This window comes from Mangifera indica, chromosome 16 (genome assembly GCF_011075055.1).
Source record: "Mangifera indica cultivar Alphonso chromosome 16, CATAS_Mindica_2.1, whole genome shotgun sequence".
Lineage (NCBI taxonomy): Eukaryota > Viridiplantae > Streptophyta > Magnoliopsida > Sapindales > Anacardiaceae > Mangifera > Mangifera indica.
Window position 1 is genome coordinate 2,753,377 of NC_058152.1, and position 21,881 is coordinate 2,775,257.

Here is a 21,881-nt window from a genome sequence, read left to right on the forward strand (position 1 = left end):
AAACTTAGGTGAGAAATAGTCTTGTGGCCATTATAGTAAATGCAATATCATGTTGAGTAAGAATAAAATACAAGACGCCACCAACCATGTTGCGTTAAAGTGTAGCTTAAAGTAATGGGACATTCTTTAGCAAACTATGATATCTTGGAATTAACAAAAGACATAATACAATGAGTATATGACTCAAGCTAGAAGAGTTCTAGCAAATCCATTATGTAGCGACACTAAGAAAGATATAAGGTGGTGGACCATTGAATAACTTCCATATCAAGGAAGAAGCTAAGTGACCCACTTTTTGACAAGCAAAGGTAGAGCACGAGATAGATACATAATTTGTAACAGTTGATGTATCAAATTCAGTCACAACCAAATTAACCACCAATAATGTTATATGTATCAATCAATGGTACTGATAAAATGCACCAATTGACATGATATCTTTGTGATAAGTGCTATTTTATTTGCCACATCAACTCAAAAGTTTGAAAAAAAAATTGTAGATGAAAGAACTCAATATTTTAAGAAAAATAGTGGTACAAAATTTTGTCTATGCCAAAGGTCTCCCTTCATCTTCCACTTTTGTTCCTCTTTCACCATTGCTAGCTTTTCAGGACCACCAACACCATATAGCATTATTGTTATTTTATACCAAGTCATTGCTACTACTCGATGTATATAAATTAATAAATAAAAATATAATTAAAATGAGTAAAATAATAATTGTTTGTCCTTAAGATAAGCAAAATTCTACATAAGTTATTGATCCACCCACATTTACTGGTAAGGGACCGTTTGGTTCTTAGACAATATATATTATTTTAGTAATTTATCTTTTATTATTTTTATTACTTTATTTTATTTATCAGTAATAAAATATTACAATAATCTTCATAATCTTCTATTATCAATAGTGATATAGTAGATAATATAGATTGTAATCTGATTATCATATTCACTTGAGTATTAAAAGATTACCATTATAATATTGATTTTATTATAATTATATTCTTATTTATTAATTTTTTAACATAAAAATAACTTTATTTTCAATTTATATAACAAATGATATAAAAAATATTTTAAAATAATTATACGTAAGGGCATTTAAGTAAAATAATTTAATAATATTTTTTTTATCTCTAGCCAAACACAATAATTATTTATACCTATCAAATTTTATCAAACATATTAATCATTTATACCCAGTAATTTTTTAAATAATCTATTTTTAATATAATCTTTCAATTTTAGTAATAAAATATTGTTCAAACTAGATGTCCCCTAAGAATTTCTTGATCGAATAACTATATATTGTTCAATTAGAATAATCTAATCCGAATCAAACCATTCTTTTGGGGTCGAACTAAATATACTAAATTAATAAAATTTTGGATCTAGTAATGGATATCACAACTATTACATTAAAAATTCAATCTTAAAATGCTGCAAAAAGAAATATAAAGTCATACTCTTGTGTATTAAGTTCCTCTATTCACTCTTGAAATATTGGTTTACTTTTGGATCATTCATTCACAAACAGGAGGAGAACCCTGAAAGGTTTTATAAAAAATATTAATTAAAATAGTCAATTTTTTTAATTTTTTATGCATATATATATAAAATCATTTTTTTATTATATAAATTTAGTCGTTTTTAATTTAATTTCACCTTAAAAAAGAGAAAATTATGAGATTTTGATTGGCTAGACAGATTGGTTGGATGAATTAACTAACAAACTAATTTTTAAAAATAAATTATTTGATTAAATGTTTAGATCGATTAATTTATTTTTAAAAATAAATTAATTGATCAACTAACACTCGGTGAACTTTTTATATTTTTGTTATATATCTCAGTCTTGACGGTATAAGTTTTATATTTTGATTTTATTTTAAAAATAAATTAATTAATTAACTATTTAATTGATCAACTAACACTCAGTGAACTTTTTATATTTTTGTTATATATCTCAGTCTTCACGGTATAAGTTTTATATTTTGATTTCATTTTATATATATATATATAAAAAATTTCATTAATACTCCCTCCTATAGTCAGATGGGACCGCTTATATGGAGGCTTTGAGGTCCTCAATCCCAATGAAAATTGAAGATCACGTGCAGTTGTGCCGATTTGGAGGAAATCACAGCTGGTAAGCATGGGGCCTGTCTGGATGAAATCCTTGTATTTCCATCTTAATCACATACGTAAAATCTCTAGGCCCGGAATTTCCAAGAGTACAGCCACCAGCTCATTTTTGAAGTCTGCAGCATCCCATGTTCAGAGGCATTAAACCTTGGGCCTTTAGCTGCAGGTTTGCCTACAACTTTTTCAAACAATTAGGGCTGGATTCGAGCCGAGCCAGCTCGGGCTCGAGCCCGAAACGAGCCGGGCTCAGCTCGGCTCGATCGAGCTCGAGCCGAGCCCGAGCTGGCTCGGTATATTTTTTTAAAATTTTTTTTATACAAAACAACGTCGTTTTGATTTTTATATATATACAAAACGGTGTCGTTTTGATATAAAAAACGAGTCGAACTGAAAACGAGCCGAACTCGAGCTGAGCCGAATTCGGCTCAAGTCGAGCTCGAGCCGAACTCGAGCCGGCCCTCAAAAAGCCGAGCCGAGCCCGAGCTGGCTGCGAGCCGAGCTCGGCTCGGCTCGAATCCAGCCCTACAAACAATGATAACTTGTTGTGGGTCAGTTGAATGTTTCAAAGGTTGATGAGACAATTAATAATGGGTTTGGATAGCCCCCGACAATAATTTGGACTACAAAATAAGAGATATCAAACATAAAAATAAGAGATTTTAGACATAAAAATGTTAAATCTTCTTTATTGATATTTTAAAATTAAGTTCTTAACAATTTTGAGATCTCGAATTTTACAATGATCCAAATGTATGTGTCAAAATCAACATAAGAAACGAAATGAGCGAAAGTCTTGCCCTTTGAAAGGGCTTTGACAGTTAAAAATATCAATACGGGGGACCATAAGTTTCCAACATAAGAAGGGAACATCTCTATCTACCATGTGTTACAATGGGGACCCAATTAAATCATAGACTTCTCCCACTCCCACCAGCTAATCCTGAAACTAATGTATCTGATTAATTCAAGAAACTTCAACTGTGAAGTTTTACTTCATCAAATATGTTGAATGCTTTCAAATTAGAGATTCATCCATAGATCTCTTCATAGTTTCAATATTTAGCTATCAAAGCAACACTATCATTGCAGTATGAGCTAATCCAACAATCACCCACAATTTAACTTACATGAAAATTTTTTATTTAGCAATTTAACTATCTGGATTACAGAGACCTCCAGGTCTAAATTTATCTTTAAAAAAAAAAAAAAAAAGATTGATTGTGGAGGCATATCAATGTGTGATTTCAGAACCACAAATAATATAGATCACCCTGAGTAAAAGTGGCAAAAGTAGATAATGCAGTTGGGCAGCTTATAATTGGACAGTACATAGTGTTGAATCCATTCACAGGTTGTTGGCAAGATTTCAATGGTTTTCTTCATGGACTTCTTGATGTTGGCATCTTGCCTTATTGGCATACACCTCACTTTCTTGCCTATTGTCACCACCTGACTCTGTCCCCTGCTTCTCAATAAACCCAAATTTTGGACTGTCGCGAAATTGTCCTCCTGTGTCCCTTGCACTTGTACGATCCTGGGATCAATTGCTCAAGTTACAGCACCAAAGGGTTAATTTTTTAATTCTATAGCTAACAATAAAAACGTGAATTGGCTCTCTTTATCATTTTCTGGAGTTACACAGAAAGGGGGAAGGCTGGAAATTTCATGAGTTTGATCATAAATGAACTGCATTTGGATAATAAATACTTCAATATTCCCATGAGGTTTTAATAGAAAAGAAATGCTGTTTGTGCTGAGAATCATATCCTTTTTTCATACTGTAAAAGTTAAAATGAATAAGCATGTAAGCAGAATTAGATACATACATCTTTCAAGGGGGTGTCTTGAGCTTCAAGCATATGCACCACATGGCCCATTTTTGGTCGTTTCTGTGCATTTGGGTCTACACAACGTAAAGCTACAAGAAGAACCCGTTTTAACAACCTGGAATTAGGCTTCTCAGGTAGCTTAGGGTCCAGCACTCCCTCCGGATTCCTGTTAGAAACCATCTTCTTAAGCCACTCAATTAAGTTAACCTGCAAAATTCTTGAATATTAGTTGACTCAACAGAGCAAAAATAGAATGAAGAAACCTTCATGGACAGTTTAAATGAATCACTTATAAATGACGGTAAGAATTTAGTGCAAACCTCTTCTGGAGGTCGGCTATAATCAACTGGGTTCCTCCCAGAAATCACTTCCATAATAAGAATCCCAAAACTATACACATCACTTCGTTCATTCAACATCCCTGTACTTGCATATTCAGGAGCCACGTAGCTGCAAAAGCAGAAAGTTGTTAAAATTCTTTTTTAGACACAACCAAAGGCAGAGACAGGAAAATTCAACATACCCAAATGTTCCCATGACACGAGTTGTGATGTAGCTGCTCTCTGAACCTAGGAGCTTGGCAAGGCCAAAGTCTGAAACCTTGGGATTCCATAGCTTGTCAAGTAATATATTGCTTGATTTTATATCCCGGTGTACAACTTTGGGTTCAAGACCCTCATGTAAATAACTTAACCTGCACACATAGTTGAGTTTAAAATCATGGACTATAACTTAGACGAGAGGCAGGAGATGGAAAATGAAATTGGAATGATAAAAGGCTGAAATGAAATTGTAAATTTACACAATACCCTTTTGCAGTTCCCAGGATAATATTCATCCGAATCTCCCAAGTAAGAGGACTGCAAGGCCCTACATCCCCATGAAGCCATTGTTCCAAGTTTCCATTATTTACATACTCATATACAAGCATCCTTATCATGAAGAAACAAAGTAATCATCAGTAATATTCATACATATATGTCCCACTTCAACAAGCTTAATATACCCCATATCGTTAAATTTCAACACTTACAAAGCTCTTGCCTGCAGAACCATAGACTAAACTTCTAATATAAACAGCAAGGGAAATTAGGTGAAAGCTGAGTACCTATGGGCTCCCTCAGCACAATAACCAAGCAATCTCACTAAATTCTTATGCCGAACTCGCCCAATTGCTTCCACTTCAACTTTAAACTCCCTCTCAGCCTGTCCCCTATTCATTGTCAGACACACAACCAATCAATTACTAGTTGCACTTCAAATTTAACCAACCATATCAAATCAGATTCCAAAGACAGAAACTAAACTCAAAAGTAATCAACAATATATGAATAAGTGAAAGTAGCAGTCCTCATACCTGTTATTAAGCAAGTTTTTGACAGCTACCTGACTGTTATCTTCCAAAAGACCATAATAAACAATCCCATAGCCGCCTTCACCAATAACATTTTCATCAGCAAAATAATTTGTTGAAACTTCAAGCTCTCTCAAAGTATACCAGTGACCCCATCCCAAGTGTGAAACCTCAGGCCCTACCGCAGATACTTGGTCACCGCCTGAACGGGCCTCGCTGCTCCCATTCCCAGGATAACATATTCTATGATCTTTGCCGATCTCAACGTGAATCTTATGATACCCAGTAGGGCTCTCTTCTTCTCGAGGGAGAAGCAAGGCCTGCCTTTCTATGCCGGCAATGGGATCGGGCTCTGGATGAGGATGAGACTGAACTCTTACTTCTGGAATGTCTTTAGAGATGACGGGTATTGCATTATTAGCAGGGCCCTTTGAAAAAGATTTATCGTGTTTGATTTTGGAGCGTTTTGAAGTAAGCCAAAGAGAGATGAGGAAGAGAAGCAGCACAAATGCTGCTCCTACACAGACACCGACAACAACCCATAAACGGAGACCGAAGATTGAACTTGGCCTTGATAGTTGGTCACTCATCAAACCCAAACCTTTATTTCTTCCTTCTTTGTGATCAAACTTAACCAAAAAGTTGACGATTTATGCTCATTCGGGAAAGAATGAATTAATGTGGAGACATTATCATGTTATAGAGAGAGTAAAGGGAGCAATGGGAAGTGACTGAGAGCTGGCATGAGGCGATGAGGTGAGAGTTATTATGCTTTATCGGTACATTAAAGTTTAAGGAAACTACGCGGGTATCCGTACGAGAATTTTATACCTTCGGCGGTTAGATTTGAAGAAATTATAGTCTCATATACAGAGAGTTGTAAGCAATTGTATATACCAATATTTTTATATACGGATCGGATATCAACCTAGTAAAGAGAGTCCTCTGACATAACCGGTAATTGAATCAATTAATTAATAATTAAATCGATTAATTTTATATATATAATGTATAATTAAATATATAATTTAATTTTTTTAATAATAAAAAAAACTTATTTTGATTTTTATATATACATTCATTTATAATAAATAAGGTTTTGATTTAAATTTTTATAATAAATTTATAAAAATAATTAAATTTTTATATCGATCGAATCAAAACTGGTTTTATATATAATATAATCAATTTGGTTAATAATTGACAGTTTAATCGATCTGATCTAATTTTTGAAACTATGAGAGATACAATTAAAAATAGGCTAAATCACATGTCACACCCAAGGTTTGATAAAATAACAAATTTATATTCTTAAGTTGTTCCATTCTATTCATTTTTTTGACAGTGTAATTATAATTTTTGAAATTTAATATTTAAAAAACCCAAAATTTTTTTTTTGAATGTTACAAACCTCCTACAAATTTCATTAGCATCCTTAAATTTTTTTAAATATTCAAGTTATCTTAAATATACGAATATATTAATCTATATTTATACTAGAAATTTTTTGATTTTTAATTGAAATTAATTTTTCCAAACCTAAATAGTAAAACTCATCATTTCATCAAACTTTGGATGGAAAATGGTCATTTGGCCTAAAAAAAAAATTAACAAGAGAGAGACCTATAGGCCATGTTACGCTGGTGTCAAAAATACAAGTCATGTTTTGAGCAATAAATTTGATCCCACAATATGACATTTATAAGCAATGGTTGAACATTGAAATTATTTGGCTAGCTAGCAAGGAAGTTGCTGTCAAGCAAGTATTAAAAATAGCAGTGGGGGTGGTTAGATTTTGGACTCTTTGTTCAAGTGGTTTTGTTGTTACACATCCCATCATTAATGTGCCAATATCCACCATACTATTGTAGAGCATAAGTTGGTAGATTTTGGAGTTATTTCATCATATTATTATTTTATCTTTTTTTGGTTAATCCGAAGCCTCGTTTATATTAATTGAATAGATAAATTTGATATACGATAATTATTATACTAGATTAATCAAAGTTTTATCAATGTGATAAAAGTTTAAACTTAAATATTTTCCTTAAAAATTCTAATGTGTCATAAATTTTACTAATTTTTAGGGTTTTTATTGTTTTGTATTATTCTATTTATGGAATGATTAAATACGTCCAATATCGTACCAAGGCACTAAAGTTGATTTTGTATTTTTGGCCAAATCACTATTTTCCACCCAAGGTTTGGTAAGATAACAAATTCTTACTATTTTAAATTTAAAAGAACTAAATTTTCACCTATCATTTATTTTTTTTTCTGTGAATATATTAAAATTTTCTAGAAATAATTGTTTTATTTTTATAATAAAATTATAAAACTACTATTAATAGTTAATATAAATATTAAATTATCAATATATATTTACTAGTTTAAAATTTTATCATTTTAAACTCATAAAAATTATCAAAACACTAATAATTTTATAATGTTATATTTTAATTAGTTATTTGAAAGTGTAATTGTTGTTTTTAAAATTAATAAGAAACATATTAAAATTTTAAAAATTTCAAAAATATTCATGAAATTATTTAAAATTTGAAAATTCTCACAAATTTTCATTAATACTCTTTATATTTTTAAAAATTATAGTTTGTCTCCAAAAGTTTTGAAATGGTAAAATAGGCTAAATAAGGGGAAAAAATAAAAAAGAATTAGGAAAAAAAGTGAAAAAAAGAAAATAGAAAAATTTACGTAAAAGAACTTTAATGCCATTTCACTAAATATAATTCACTGATGAAAATAAATGATGGGTAAAAATTTAAATTTTTGAAACTTAAATGTTTGAAATATCATCTCAGTAAACCTTGAGTGAAAATAGTATTTTGGCCTATATTTTTTCCCAACTGTTTAAACATTATCTTGTATTCACTTTACGAATTGTAACTGTACCTATAAATAAATTTAGAACAAATCAAATCATGGAACAAAATATAGAAATATATTCAATCGTTCGGGACAGCTGTATATTCTGTGACAATCGTAAAAGAAAAAGAAGAAATAAAGAGAACACTTGTGTCGGTTGGGTCCTCACTTTTGTACTAGTCACGCATTTACGAAACTTGGAAACTCCTTTTTTTTTTTTTTTTTTTGGGCATTGGTTAAACAAATAAATTCAGATTTAAGTCTCTAGATATGAACTAAGTCAACTTAGTTTTGAAAATTAATTTAGTTCAACTTAATTCAATTTAAATTTATTTGATTAAAATTCGAATCAAATTTGATTTAGAAGATTTGACTTATCTTTTAATTCCAGTCAAACTCAAGCAATAGGTGTTCGGCTTGGTTAATTTCGAATTAGTAATTCAAATTTGTGGCTTTATTTGGCTCGAATTGAAAATTTTAAATATTATTTTGATAAAATGAGATCGTTTTTTTAATGAATCATAAATCCAACCCACACATTCGAATGGTCAATTTAACCATTTTCCAGTCAAACTAAGCTACGAATTTGAACCATTGATTCGAGTTATAAAATCCAGTCAAACTCTAACCAAATCGAACTGAGTCATTTTTTATCTGAATCAAACTTAATTTTACTAGACAAACTCGAGCCAAATTCGAGTTAAACTATTTTCTATCTAAGCTGAACTTGAGCCAAGAGGTGCTCAGACTCGATCGATCGGAATTCACCCCTATTCAGAATATAGTGATCAAATTTATAACTATTATATTAAATAAATTAAGGTTTTGTAAGTATAACAAAGACTTAAAACATAGGCTTTCTCTTTAGAAGTTTTAATACTCCATTAATTTGGAAACATATTTTCTCTCTAATAAATAATTGAGTAATACTATATATATATATTTTATATATACTTTAAATACACATATGATGTATTACTTTATATATATTATAAAGTAAATGATTTTAATATGTTTAAATTAAAATAATCATATTTTTATAATTTGATTTTATTTTATTCGAAACTTAAAATAATTCGGTTTGAAAATTTTTAGGCCGTTTTTTAGTTGAATTCAAAAAACTCTCAACCCATAACAAACTACACACCCCTAATTTTAAACATATTTTCAAATATTAAAAATTTAAAATTCGTATTTAAATTTTAAAAAAAACTTTTTGAATTATAATAAAAGAATAAAAGTTCATGAGAACCGATTCATACACGTGTTGAATCTAACGCTGGGGAAATTAATACCATACTTTTCACCGGTTCATACTTGAATCAACATTAGCGCCAAAATGCACAAAATTTCCCGCCATTTATAACATCAATGCTGTTTTGCCCTATCTCTCTGATCAAAACCCTAGAGGGAGAAAATCAGTGAAAAGGAGTGGAAACAATCTTATCCAGAAAGAGATCCAGATGGCTGACGAGCAACGGACAGTGGCGGGCCGGCGTAGGGGCCGAGGAGCGGAAGCCACGGCCCGAGCTGAGGCCTTGGAACGGCTCAAGGCGCTCCGGCGTGGCGGACGCAGATCTGGGGAATCTGGAGGATACGACATCAAACTAGAAAACCCGATATACGACACTGTGGAAGACGACGAGTATGATGCGCTGGTGGCGCGTCGCAGAGAGGAGGCGCGAGGTTTTATTGTTGACGATGACGGCCTTGGCTACGGCGACGAAGGCCAAGAAGAAGACTGGTCCACCGCTGGACTCCCTTCTTCGTCGGATGACGAATCATTGGACGGCCACAAATCGTTTAAGAGGAAGAAGGTTGAGAAAAAAGAAAAGAAAGAAAATGGTCAACATGTAAAGAAGTCGAACCCTTCGCTAACGGCCGCAGCGGCAATGATGGGGAGGCAGAGATTATCAGCTATGTTAACGTCAACGGCGATGTTTAGAAAAGCCAAGGATGATAAAGTAAAGGAAAGTGAGAGTGTGGTTGACGAAGTTTTAGCGGAGTTCGCCCCAGATGACGCGGATCGACAGAGGCGTAGAAGGGCGCAGCCAGTTTCAGTTTTAAGTAATAATAAGAGTTTTCTTTCGGTTAATTCTGTCAAAAATGAGCATCAATTTGTCACTAATTTGTTGAATTCAGTACCGAAAGAAAATTGTGATTTGATGATGAAATCAGTAGTGAATCAAAATGGTAATGCGGTAGTTTGTGATGTGAATGAAGAAAAGGGTTTAATGGATGAATTGAAAGATTCGAGAGCAGTGTCTGATGTGAGTACGGAACTGATTAAGAAGGATGTGACTGAACTGAAAGTGGAAGTGAAGGAGGAGAGTCGTAAACTGAACGCAAAGATTAGTAATGAGGAGAAGGATCCATCATTGAGTGCCAGTGCTGGATGGAAGGCTGTTATTAGTGGTAATGAGGAAGCTCAAGATATGAAAAACGGCTCAAACAGTGAAGAGCAGTCAGAATTTGAGGTGGATGCAGATGGATCATTGCCGTTTTACATTCTTGATGCCCATGAGCAGTTTTCTGGTGCCAATATGGGAACAATCTATCTCTTTGGGAAGGTAATATGCCAAATTTGCTACTTTTTGTTATCAATTGCATGATTTATAGAACATCTCTGATTTATTTATTTATTTTCAAATGTTATGCTTACTGTTACTTTGCATACTTTTGGTAGTAACTAGTCGAATGGGTGGCATGAGGCAAGATAGTGTCTAAATGTATTTTCATTTGCTTATTCGCATCACAGTTTATTATCAGCAAACCAGACTGTCCTTGACCATATCAATTACCTGAGCATAGATAAACAGGACAATCAAATTTGAGAACTCAAGTCAGTTAGGTTTAATTTGAAGGCTTTCGGTTGATTACATGAATTCTCTATTCCTGCCCCTCTCTGTACAGGGCGTCATACATCTTCCTTTAGATCTCAAGCCATTTCCTTCTGTTTTGGTCCAAATTACTGCGATTACATTAATCTATTTTGTTGGCCTGATCATTACCCTTTGTAGTGCTCTAAATAATTGTCAATTCTCCAACCAGCCCACACTTTAGCAAAGTACCATAGGTAATGTAAAAAATATAGCTGTTTTAGGAGTTTGTACATGACATTGATTCTAATATTCGATTTCCATTCTTTTATTTGATAAATTATATCCTAATTGCTGAGTGTACACTTCTATGTGTCTTGGCATGCCTTATATCTGAGTAATTGTTGTGGTTGTTATTGGTGTAAATTCATAAGCAAATAATGACTCTTTTGATTGGCATACGTCTTTGTTCTTAAGGTCAAAGCAGGAAGCACATATAATAGTTGCTGTGTTATTGGTGTAAATTCATATACCTGAGTAATTGTTTTTGTTGTTATTGGTGCAAATTCATAAGCAAATAATGACTCTTGTGATTGGCATACATCTTTGTTCTTAAGGTCAAAGCAGGAAACACATATCATAGTTGCTGTGTGGTTGTTAAGAACATGCAGAGGTGTGTGTATGCAATCCCAAATGGTTCTCTATTTCAAACTGATGAGATTATGAAGCTTGAGAAAGAAGCTGAAGAGTCTCGTATTGCTCCAGCAGTTTTCTGGAAAAAGCTTCAGGTAGGTTTGTTTCTGTATTTATGCAAGGATGTGCACAAATACATTTTTCCTCTTTATCTTCTCTTTTCCCTATTTCCATTTTTCACTGTTATTAGTTGTTTTCTTTAATTTTTCTTTTTCCTCTGTTAGGATGCGGCTTCAGGATTAAAAAGTGAAATAGCAAAACGGTTGCTAAGTCTCAATGTTTCAAGTTTTAGCATGTCACCTGTTAAGGTTTGTAGACTGAACCTTTATGATGTCCATGGAATGTGCATTGATTAACTTAATATTTTTCTTACCTTCTCATTTCTCTCATGTTCTTTTAATATCTTTGTTGATTGTTCTTGTGTGTACAGAGGAGATATGCATTTGAGCGATCTGACATACCTGTTGGTGAGAATTATGTGCTCAAGCTAAATTACCCATTTAAGGTATATCACTGAACCTGTGAATCATATCAATACCGACTGTAATTCTTATATGTTATATCATTCTGTTATCAATTTTTCAGAAGTTGCTTTTTTTAAGGTCTCTGTGAATCCAGGACTGATGTATTACTGCTTTCATTAATAACCCAACATATTTGAGTTATCAATTCTTAATAATCACTTTATGTTTTGTCATTGTAGAATCCACCACTTCCTTCAGATCTAAAAGGAGAAACTTTCTGTGCTCTGCTTGGTACTCAAACAAGGTAAGAATACTTGGAACATCATAGTGACTTATTAACATATGTAAAATACACTACATCAATAACTGGTTTTAAGACAGTTTAATGCTTGGAAGAAAGGGTACTTACCTGTGTAATCATGTGCAGTGCCTTGGAACTTTTTCTTGTTAAAAGGAAGGTAAAGGGACCTTCTTGGTTATCAGTTTCAAAATTTTCCACCTGTCCTGCTCCTCAAAGGGTGAGATTTCTGATTCTGTGGATCTTTTGTCTCTTAAAGTCATGCCTATAAAATCTTTTATGCATTTTCTTGAAATTTTAATCTGAAATTTGTTGGCATTCTCTTGCACAGGTGAGCTGGTGCAAATTTGAGATTACTGTTGACTCTCCTAAAGATATACGGGTTTCATCTTCCTCAAAAAATGTGGTAGAGATTCCTCCTGTGATTGTGACAGCAATAAATTTGAAAACTATTGTCAGTGAAAAGCAGGATGTTAATGAAATTGTGTCCGCATCTGTCATCTCGAGTCAGAAGGCTAAGGTTCGTTTAAGACACATATTTATGTTGACTTGGGTGATGTTATTATTGATATTTGTTGATATCTGAGTCTGAGTTGACTTGAAAATTAGTCAATACCATTTTGGCGCTTGTGATGCTTAATCTTGTGGATATGGTATTCCATTTGTTATGAACAAATATGCATATTATACAAGTCATAGTGTTGTGCGGGATATGGTGACATTTTAAGGCTACAAAGAGTTGTGTTATTTTCGGATGTTAACAACATTCATGTTTGAATACAATTTTTCAACTGTTGATAATTGATTATGGATGGAATCATGAGAAGATACCTGTACAGTTAGTAGAATGACTTTTAATGACAATTTTGGAAAACAAATCCACTGCTGAAGTTACCATAGTCCTGGTTTAACTTTTTAACTTGATTTCTTAACACTTACATGTTTTTTGAACTGGAATTGAGATTGTTATATTTTAGTACAGACTCCAATTGGTGTTGTTCTAGCTGAAGGAATCTGCATCATACAATTGTTCTCTGTACTAAATAGGCTACTACTTGTGTTATTTCACTTTTCAGATTGACACTCCTATGTTGGCCTCAGAATGGAAGAAACCAGGTATGCTAAGCCATTTTACAGTTGTACGCAAGCTTGATGGAGGTATATTTCCTATGGGATTCAACAAGGAGGCAGCAGATAGAAATTCAAAGGCAGGTTCAAATGTTTTATCCTGTGAAAGCAGGTAAATTCTAATTATATTTTGGTTTTACATCAAAGTTTCTTTTTCTTCTGACATGTTGTCTGCACTGCATGAATTTGGAATTTAAGTTCCTATATGATTGAAAAATTTTTGGACGTTGTGTTGCAGCGAGAGAGCTTTGTTAAATCGTCTCATGATTGAATTATACAAGTTGGATAGTGATGTTCTTGTTGGGCACAATATATCTGGGTTTGACCTGGATGTTCTCCTCCACAGAGCACAGGTGAGAATTTCTTTTCAGTGCTTGCTATCAGAAAAGAAGTTTCAATCTACATTAATTTTTGCTTCTGGAAAAAAGAATATGGTTAAAACTGTTGGCAGCTAGTCATTTCTATGCTGATCCAATGCAGTTTATCACTTCTGTACATGAGTCTGGCGGATCGAACCATTTCTTGACATGTGGGCTAGTTTCAAAGCACAAATGCATACATATTCTTTGCTCTTTTGTAGATTGTATTTTCAAAAAATTAAATGTTGCTTTCAGAATTTATGGAAGCAGAAACAAGAATGGAAACTTGTGATTCTTTAATTTAATGTCTCCCTCAACTTGTATTCTTTAAATTTTGCTATATTCTGCTGCCATCCCCATTGAATTCACTGAATTCCTTGTCATCTCTATAATGCCCTGGCATGCATCTTTGTTATGCAGGCTTGCAGAGTGCCCAGCGGCATGTGGTCCAAGATTGGCCGTCTTAAGCGATCTGAAATGCCAAAGCTTATGAAAGGAAGATCCACTTTTGGGTCTGGGGCTAGTCCTGGTGTCATGTCTTGCATTGCTGGTAGGCTCTTATGTGACACTTATTTGTGTTCCCGTGACTTATTAAAAGAGGTATAACATTTAGCTAATTTATTACACGTGAAGGCACATAATGGAGGTATAATTCAATGCTTATATTTTCTAATCTTCTTCTCCAGGTCAGTTATTCTCTGACACAACTTGCAAAGACTCAGTTGAACAAGGACCGCAAAGAGATTGCTCCACATGATATCCCTAGAATGTTCCAAACGATGGAATCCCTTGGGGAGCTTGTAAGTTTTTGATGCTTATGTTGTCTAGTTTTGCTCATCATGTTTGATATCATGATGAAGTCCCCTTTTATTGGTTTGGATATTAAAGAAATATATAAATAACAGGCATAAAATGCAACACAAAAATTATATTTGTTTCATCCTGTTATGTTTGTCCATTATCATAAACCCAAGCATTTTTCCCTCCTATTCATGTTACTAATGTCAGTTAACATTTTCAATAGCCAAGCATTAAGCATTTTAAGTACTAAAATGAGGGCAATTTGGAAAATGGAGATTTAAATGGCTAGTTACTGTTTCATGTTCAATTTCATACAATGCACGTCTTGATAGTATGTGCTCATTGAATAGCTTATTTCTCCAGGTAAAAAGTAGAAAGGAACATCCGTTGCACATGATGGTCTCAATGACTGAATTATTTATGTTTGTTGAATTCATTGACTAACTTATTTTTGCGGGTTTTAAAACTTTACTAGTTCCTGCATTTAAATTTGTGGTTGTGATGATCATTATGATAGTTCATATTGTTTGAAAATGATGTTATCTTGATCCACTGTACTTGAATATGATCATTGAAATTATTATCTATTCTATGCAATATTTAACATAAAAAGAATGTTTAGTGGCTTGAGCATTTGTCTTTTGAGCTTTAGTAAATGACGTAGGTTTTTTTTTTTTTTTTTTGACATAGATAATGGTTCAATGGGTCAATTTTGCTATATATAACAGGAGAGTTTACTCCTTAGTGTGCTGGGATAATATTTTATGTCTAATGGTATTTGTAATGCTTCCAGATTGAATGTGGTGAAACAGATGCATGGTTATCTATGGAGCTCATGTTTCATCTGAGTGTTCTTCCCCTCACACGTCAACTAACTAATATTAGTGGCAATCTTTGGGGAAAAACCCTTCAAGTGAGTTCTTGCTGTTCTTTCTTTTTGTTTGTTATCTTCTACAAACTGTCAATCAACATGACATATGACATGTTTTTTTCAGGGTGCTAGAGCACAGAGAGTAGAGTATCTTCTATTGCATTCATTCCATGCAAAGAAGTTCATTGTCCCAGACAAAATTTCCTCACAGATGAAGGAAACAAAAATAATGAAGCGTAGAGTAAGTCATGGTGTGGAGGACAGAATTGCTGAAGAGGAAAATATTGATGATGCAAATTTTGACAATGCTGGTCTACATAATGAACATGGAAAAGGCAAAAAAGGTCCTGCTTATGCTGGTGGATTGGTTTTGGAGCCAAAAAAGGGTTTATATGACAAATATATCTTGCTTCTGGACTTCAATAGTCTTTACCCTTCTATTATTCAGGTGAGATGGCCTTTCTTTCTCTATTGTTGTCAATTTCTGCTGTGTTGAGTTGTGTGAATATGAGCGGTATTACCTTATGAATCTTTCAGGAATATAATATTTGCTTCACCACAGTGGAACGATCTCCAGAAGGATTTGTACCTCATTTACCATCTAGTAGAACAACTGGAGTCCTACCAGAGGTATTTTTTTGGTTGAATTAGAACTGGTAGAGTTTTTTTATAGTATTACGGTTTCAGAAGCCTTTTAAAATTACAAATTGATTTTCTTTTTTGGTTGTACTTTTGACTTTAAGACACAATTTTGGAACCAGCAAGAATAGCTTATTGAGAAGAATGTTTTTAATTTATTTCATTACTGTTTTTTTTGCAACTTTGCAAGCTCATTCATGTTTTAAACTCAGCTTGTATGAGTTACCAAGAAGAATGATGATCTGCTTTTCTTTCTTTCAATGTAATTGGGAAGCAGTTATTGTTTAATGCTTTTTTTTTTTTTTTTTGTGTTTCTCTTCCTTTTGTTGGTGCTTCTTGAATGTGGTTCTCTTTCATAATTATAACCAAGGCTGATTGATAGTCATTTGTAATTTAATACCTAGGTTGGTTACAGGTTTTCTCTTTTTGACTTCCACATGGATAGCTAGTTCATCCTTTTCCTTTCTGCTCATTCCCTTTTGTAGTTGCTTAAAACTTTGGTTCAGAGGAGAAAGATGGTTAAGTCATGGATGAAGAATGCATCTGGTCTGAAGGTCCAGCAGCTTGATATTCAGCAGCAAGCATTAAAGCTCACTGCAAATAGGTTTGTGTTAATAGTTCTTTCTGTGTTTTATTAGTTTTACTTTAACCACCAGATCATTTTTCCATACAACTTATATTGTCCTCACTATGCATTGCTTTATGTTCACTATGCAGTATGTATGGATGTCTTGGGTTTTCCAACTCAAGATTTTATGCAAAGCCTCTCGCAGAGCTTATAACACAACAAGTAAGAGAAATACATGTTACTACGCTGAAATTGGAGTTGCCTTGCTCCTATGTACAAAGACACTGGCTTTTAATACGAAATGTTTCTTATCACTAAGCAAGTCACATGATTGTGCAGGGAAGGGAGATTCTTCGGAGCACTGTTGATCTTGTTCAGAATAATATAAACTTAGAGGTCTTTTCTTGTACATTCTGATTTATAAGTTATTGCATAGTCATATTCTCCATTAATTGGCTGATTTGTAAACAGATATAACTGTTGAAGGATGTATTTATTATGTATCTGGCAGGTAATCTATGGTGATACAGATTCAATTATGATTTATAGTGGACTAGATGATGTTGCAAAAGCAAAATCTATTGCAGGGAAAGTCATTCAAGAGGTAAAGTTATGGCCATGTAACTTGTATACAGTGGGAGCATTGCCCATATGTCTTTGTTGGCAAAAAAATAATTCTTGTCTTACCCAATATATTCTTAAAGGGATTAATTTTTTTTTTTAGAATTATGCTATTTCCTATCATGTATTTCAATCATGATTGTGGGATGACTGCTCCAAAATTCAGTATTCTTGGGTCATTTGTCCTTAGTTAAATATTGAGCTAAATAGAAGAATAAAGAACAGTTTAAACTAAATGCTGACAAATTTTCAAATACTGAACTTGCAGGCATTTACTTGGTTAAACTAAATGCTTAACTTTCTTTATATATATCCCGTTTTCTGCCTTATATGACATGTAACTTTGTTTCTATCTCTTTAGGTCAACAAGAAGTATAAGTGTCTAGAAATTGATCTTGATGGCTTGTACAAGAGAATGCTTCTGCTTAAGAAGAAGAAATATGCAGCTGTCAAAGTGCAATTCAAGGATGGGACAACGTATGAGGTACACATAAATTATTTTTCTATGATTTGTTGTACTTTTTATTACTGGAAATCGGTTTCTTGGACCTAGAGGACATGACACTTCTGTTCACGTCTGAGATATGCAGATAATGAGAATGCTCCTTTATTTGCTGAAATTTATGTAACATTTTAAAGATGGCATACAAACATTGTCATGCAACTTTGAACTTGAAAATTTGATGATTATTTGTGTCTATGTTCATTATATACGCAAACAAACACACAATCATAGTTTAATGTCTTTTTTAATATCATAATTGCACAAATATATATATTTTAGTTGCATCCTCATGTCTGGATTTTAAGAGCTCTAATATCCATGTTCATAGATCATTGTGATTTTCAGCAGTCATTGTGATAACTTGTCTTTACAGGTTATTGAACGTAAAGGTCTTGATATGGTTCGTCGTGACTGGAGTTTACTATCAAAGGATGTGGGAGATTACTGCTTAAGTCAAATATTGTCAGAGAGGTATGCTATTTTTTGTTTACCTTTCTTCCATCCCCTTGCTAAGCTGCTAATCTAAGTAATTGAATTGCTAATCCGTTTTTTTCTTGACTGTTGCGCTCACAGGTCATGTGAGGATGTTGTTGAGTCAATACATAATTCTCTGATGAAGGTGATGTCATGATTTCTCATATTGATGCTTTTTTTTTCTTTTTATAAGAAAGAAACAATGTTGCCTTTGCAGTAAGTTATCAAACGTTTATGGTTTAATAAGTCTGTCATGGACTCAATTTCTTTGATAAAAGAAAATTCATCAATTATTTCACTTGTAGTTGTGTCCAGTCATGTTGACTAATGTCTTCATGCCTTAAGCCTGGACATTGTCACAGAGGAGTTTAACAAATTGTCAACAACTGTGCATATCTAACAGGTACAAGAGGATATGAGAAGTGGACAAGTAGCACTTGAGAAATATGTCATCACAAAGACACTGACTAAACAACCTGAAGCCTATCCAGATGCCAAAAATCAACCACATGTTCAAGTGAGCTTTATGAACAATCAGAGATATCGTTACTTAAATCTCTATTTAGCCTATATAGGTGGTTTCACTATTTAGTGAACCCAATACATGGAATTTACTTTTGATCATCTTCTAGGTGGCATTGAGATTGAAGCAAAGTGGTTACTCAACTGGTTGCTCTGCTGGTGATACAGTACCCTATATAATTTGTTGTGAACAGGTTTAAGATTATTTTTATCTTCTTTTATCAAATTCATTGGTCTCTGGAGCTTGGGTGTGAAGTGCCTTTACATTTAAGATGTAACATTCATGTTTTTTTTTGTACTTTCCTGGACAGGGGACAAGTTCAGGTGGTTCAGTTGGAATTGCTCACCGTGCTAGACATCCTGATGAACTGAAAAGAGATGATGGCAAATGGATGATTGACATTGATTACTACTTGTCTCAGCAGATTCATCCTGTAGTATCACGTCTTTGTTCTTCAATTGAAGGTACAAGCCCCGAGCGCCTAGCTGATTGTTTGGGGCTTGACTCATCCAAGGTAGAACCATCCCTAGGCTCAGACTAACTTTGAGTTTACTAAACTTTTCCTATTTCATTGACTGCTTACTTTTTATATTAAATTATGGTTTCTTTTAGTTCCGAAGTAAATCAAGTGAAGCAATTCGCAATGATCCTTCTAGCGCACTCTTGTTCGCTGTTGATGATGAGGAGAGGTAATTATTGTCTCTCTTTTGTTAATCTGCTGTGATTGTGCATTACTTTTTACAAATTTCTTTCACATCAAAGTTCTAACTTTATTTTGCCAAATTCATTTTCTGGAAAGTAACACAACTTCAAATATGCTGTCAACAGTTGTGTAATTGTTTATGAAATTCGTGTAATATTCTTCAAATTAACCTAGAATTCTACAGTATAGTTTTTTCCCGTTAATGTATGAATGTTATCACATGATCAAAATTGGTGTACTGGATTACTCCCAGTCTTCACATTAAAATAAGAGCGAATCATTTACATAATGTTGTAATTGAAATGCAGATACCGGGGTTGTGAGCCATTGATCTTATCCTGTCCCAGTTGCTCTAGTAATTTTGACTGCCCAGCTGTCTTAAGTTCTGTTTATACATCAATCTGCAAGAAGCCAACAAAAGCAGAAACAGGGCGCAACTTTTGGTGTACATTGCGCTGCCCTAAATGTCCAGAGGATGGTGATGTGGGTAGAATATCCCCTGGAATGTTAGCTAACCAGGTATTCATTTCACTTTACCTTCTATTTGACAAAAATCGTTCAGCCTAAAAGATTGTATTATTTTAGAGCTTAGGCATTTTGGTAATCTTATAGCTTTACCTTCTGTGCCTTTGTGTCATGATGTACCTCCTACATGAAACTGATTGGGGATCCAAGCTTTAATCGCAGGATTTAAGACAATTACTTTTCTTATGTGTGTTTTGTAATGTCTCTGTCAGGTCAAAAGGCAGGCGGAGGGATTTGTCTCACTGTATTATAAGGGCTTAACGACGGTAATTTACATGCCACAAACTTTAAGAGTGGCATTAAATGCACAAACAAAGAGCTATATACGAACAATGATATGTCACTATATGATTAGATGTTGTTTTATCATTAATTCATAATCACTCAATCATATAGTAACATATCATTATTTGTGTATATAACTATATTGAAACTTTATTGTTCAGTGATTTCGTATTTAAGATACCATTTAGCAAATTGAGTGTAGTGTTAAGTGATAATTGATTCAATTTCATGGATATAATTTTGTCAGTGCGACGATGAAACTTGCAAGTTCACCACACGTAGTCTGAACCTGCGCCTGGTTGGTGATTCCGAACGAGGAACAGTTTGTCCAAACTATCCGCGCTGTAACGGGCATCTATTAAGAAAGGTTTTCACCATCACTTCATGCACACTACTATATATTGTTTTTCTGGAACATAGTTGTGTAGGTTTATTTATTTACTAAGAATTTTTTTGGGTGTTAAATGCGCTTTCACCAGTATACCGAAGCAGATCTGTACAGGCAGCTTTCTTATTTCTGCCATCTGTTGGATACTGTACGCTGTATAGAAAAGGTTACTTCATTTTACCATTTTGGTGTCGAAATGATTAATTTGGCGTAATCTCCAATTTTGCAAAACTGTGTACTGATGGTTTTTATGTGTATCATGGCAGGTACAAATGGAGGCTAGCGCTAAAATACCACTAGAGAAAGAGCTGAACAAGATTCGACCAGTGGTAGCCTTGGCTGCATCAACCGTTCAAAGGATTCGAGACAGGTGTGCCTACGGATGGGTACAGCTCAATGACCTTATTGTATTGGTATAAAATTTAAGCCTAAAATATAATCAATTTAGGTTGTACAAATTGTATGCAGATTTGTATTTAATTCGTAATAGAGAGGAAAATTTTGTTCTGCTTCATGTTTGTTTCTTGGAAATCATGTGGGTTTCCCACTGCCAGTAATAATTATTCAACTTCGCTTGGACAAAATTTTATTTGATTCGATATAGAGAGATTCATTGCACCAAAATTTACTCTCATTTCGATCCGTTAAAATGGGCATATTACCTTGCTGCCCCTTTCGCAGCCCTTGAACATGGTCCTATGTTTGAACATCCGTGACCCAGTGGCTGTCATTATTCATAATTCTCTCAAATTTAGGGGTAGATTTGTACCAAATTTATTCAAATTTGAGAACAAACCTTAAATAAATTCATTTCAAATCAATTCAAACTTAAGAGTTAAATACTTTTGAATTTAAATTCAAGTTTTATAGGTGTTAGATTTATCATACTTATAAAATTGAAAATTTTTGATATTAATCGATTAAAATACATATCAAAATGACATAGTTGAGTTTTAAATTTGATTTGAGTTCAAACTTAATCTAAACTCGAGCTTGATTTGAG

The 21,881-nt window shown here is 33.5% G+C and overlaps 2 protein-coding genes across 2 annotated transcripts; one reads left to right on the forward strand and one right to left on the reverse strand.

The window, feature by feature from the left end:
- Positions 1-3,265: 3,265 nt before the first annotated feature.
- On the reverse strand, positions 3,266-6,107 carry LOC123199103 (probable serine/threonine-protein kinase At1g01540). Its single transcript, XM_044613947.1, has 7 exons — positions 5,335-6,107; positions 5,086-5,190; positions 4,787-4,909; positions 4,501-4,671; positions 4,298-4,427; positions 3,975-4,184; positions 3,266-3,682 (listed from the first exon to the last, which is right to left on the reverse strand). Exons 1-7 carry the CDS (start codon positions 5,919-5,921, stop codon positions 3,515-3,517), a joined length of 1,494 nt encoding a protein of 497 aa, XP_044469882.1. The 5' UTR covers positions 5,922-6,107; the 3' UTR covers positions 3,266-3,514.
- Positions 6,108-9,553: 3,446 nt separating this feature from the next.
- On the forward strand, positions 9,554-21,392 carry LOC123198488 (DNA polymerase alpha catalytic subunit). The gene is made up of 30 exons (XM_044613171.1): positions 9,554-10,784; positions 11,651-11,821; positions 11,951-12,034; positions 12,157-12,231; positions 12,430-12,494; positions 12,618-12,708; positions 12,820-13,008; positions 13,565-13,728; positions 13,855-13,969; positions 14,396-14,575; positions 14,662-14,775; positions 15,570-15,689; positions 15,772-16,095; positions 16,185-16,277; positions 16,772-16,890; positions 17,004-17,076; positions 17,194-17,250; positions 17,366-17,458; positions 17,837-17,959; positions 18,354-18,451; positions 18,554-18,599; positions 18,858-18,971; positions 19,087-19,170; positions 19,288-19,491; positions 19,590-19,666; positions 19,989-20,199; positions 20,418-20,471; positions 20,738-20,857; positions 20,970-21,044; positions 21,145-21,392. Exons 1-30 carry the CDS (start codon positions 9,678-9,680, stop codon positions 21,295-21,297), a joined length of 4,593 nt encoding a protein of 1,530 aa, XP_044469106.1. The 5' UTR covers positions 9,554-9,677; the 3' UTR covers positions 21,298-21,392.
- Positions 21,393-21,881: the final 489 nt, after the last annotated feature.

Bases quoted from the DNA above. Each gene is read 5' to 3' on its own strand.
- LOC123199103 (XM_044613947.1), bottom strand. From the start codon at position 5,921: ATGAGTGACCAACTATCAAGGCCAAGTTCAATCTTCGGTCTCCGTTTA. The intron at 5,191-5,334 runs GTATGAGGACTG...GACAATGAATAG, and splicing joins AAAAACTTGCTTAATAACAG to GGGACAGGCTGAGAGGGAGT. The intron at 3,683-3,974 runs GTATGTATCTAA...AATTGATCCCAG, and splicing joins AAGACACCCCCTTGAAAGAT to GATCGTACAAGTGCAAGGGA.
- LOC123198488 (XM_044613171.1), top strand. From the start codon at position 9,678: ATGGCTGACGAGCAACGGACAGTGGCGGGCCGGCGTAGGGGCCGAGGA. The intron at 17,077-17,193 runs GTAAGAGAAATA...ATGATTGTGCAG, and splicing joins CAGAGCTTATAACACAACAA to GGAAGGGAGATTCTTCGGAG. The intron at 19,171-19,287 runs GTTTAAGATTAT...TTTCCTGGACAG, and splicing joins ATATAATTTGTTGTGAACAG to GGGACAAGTTCAGGTGGTTC.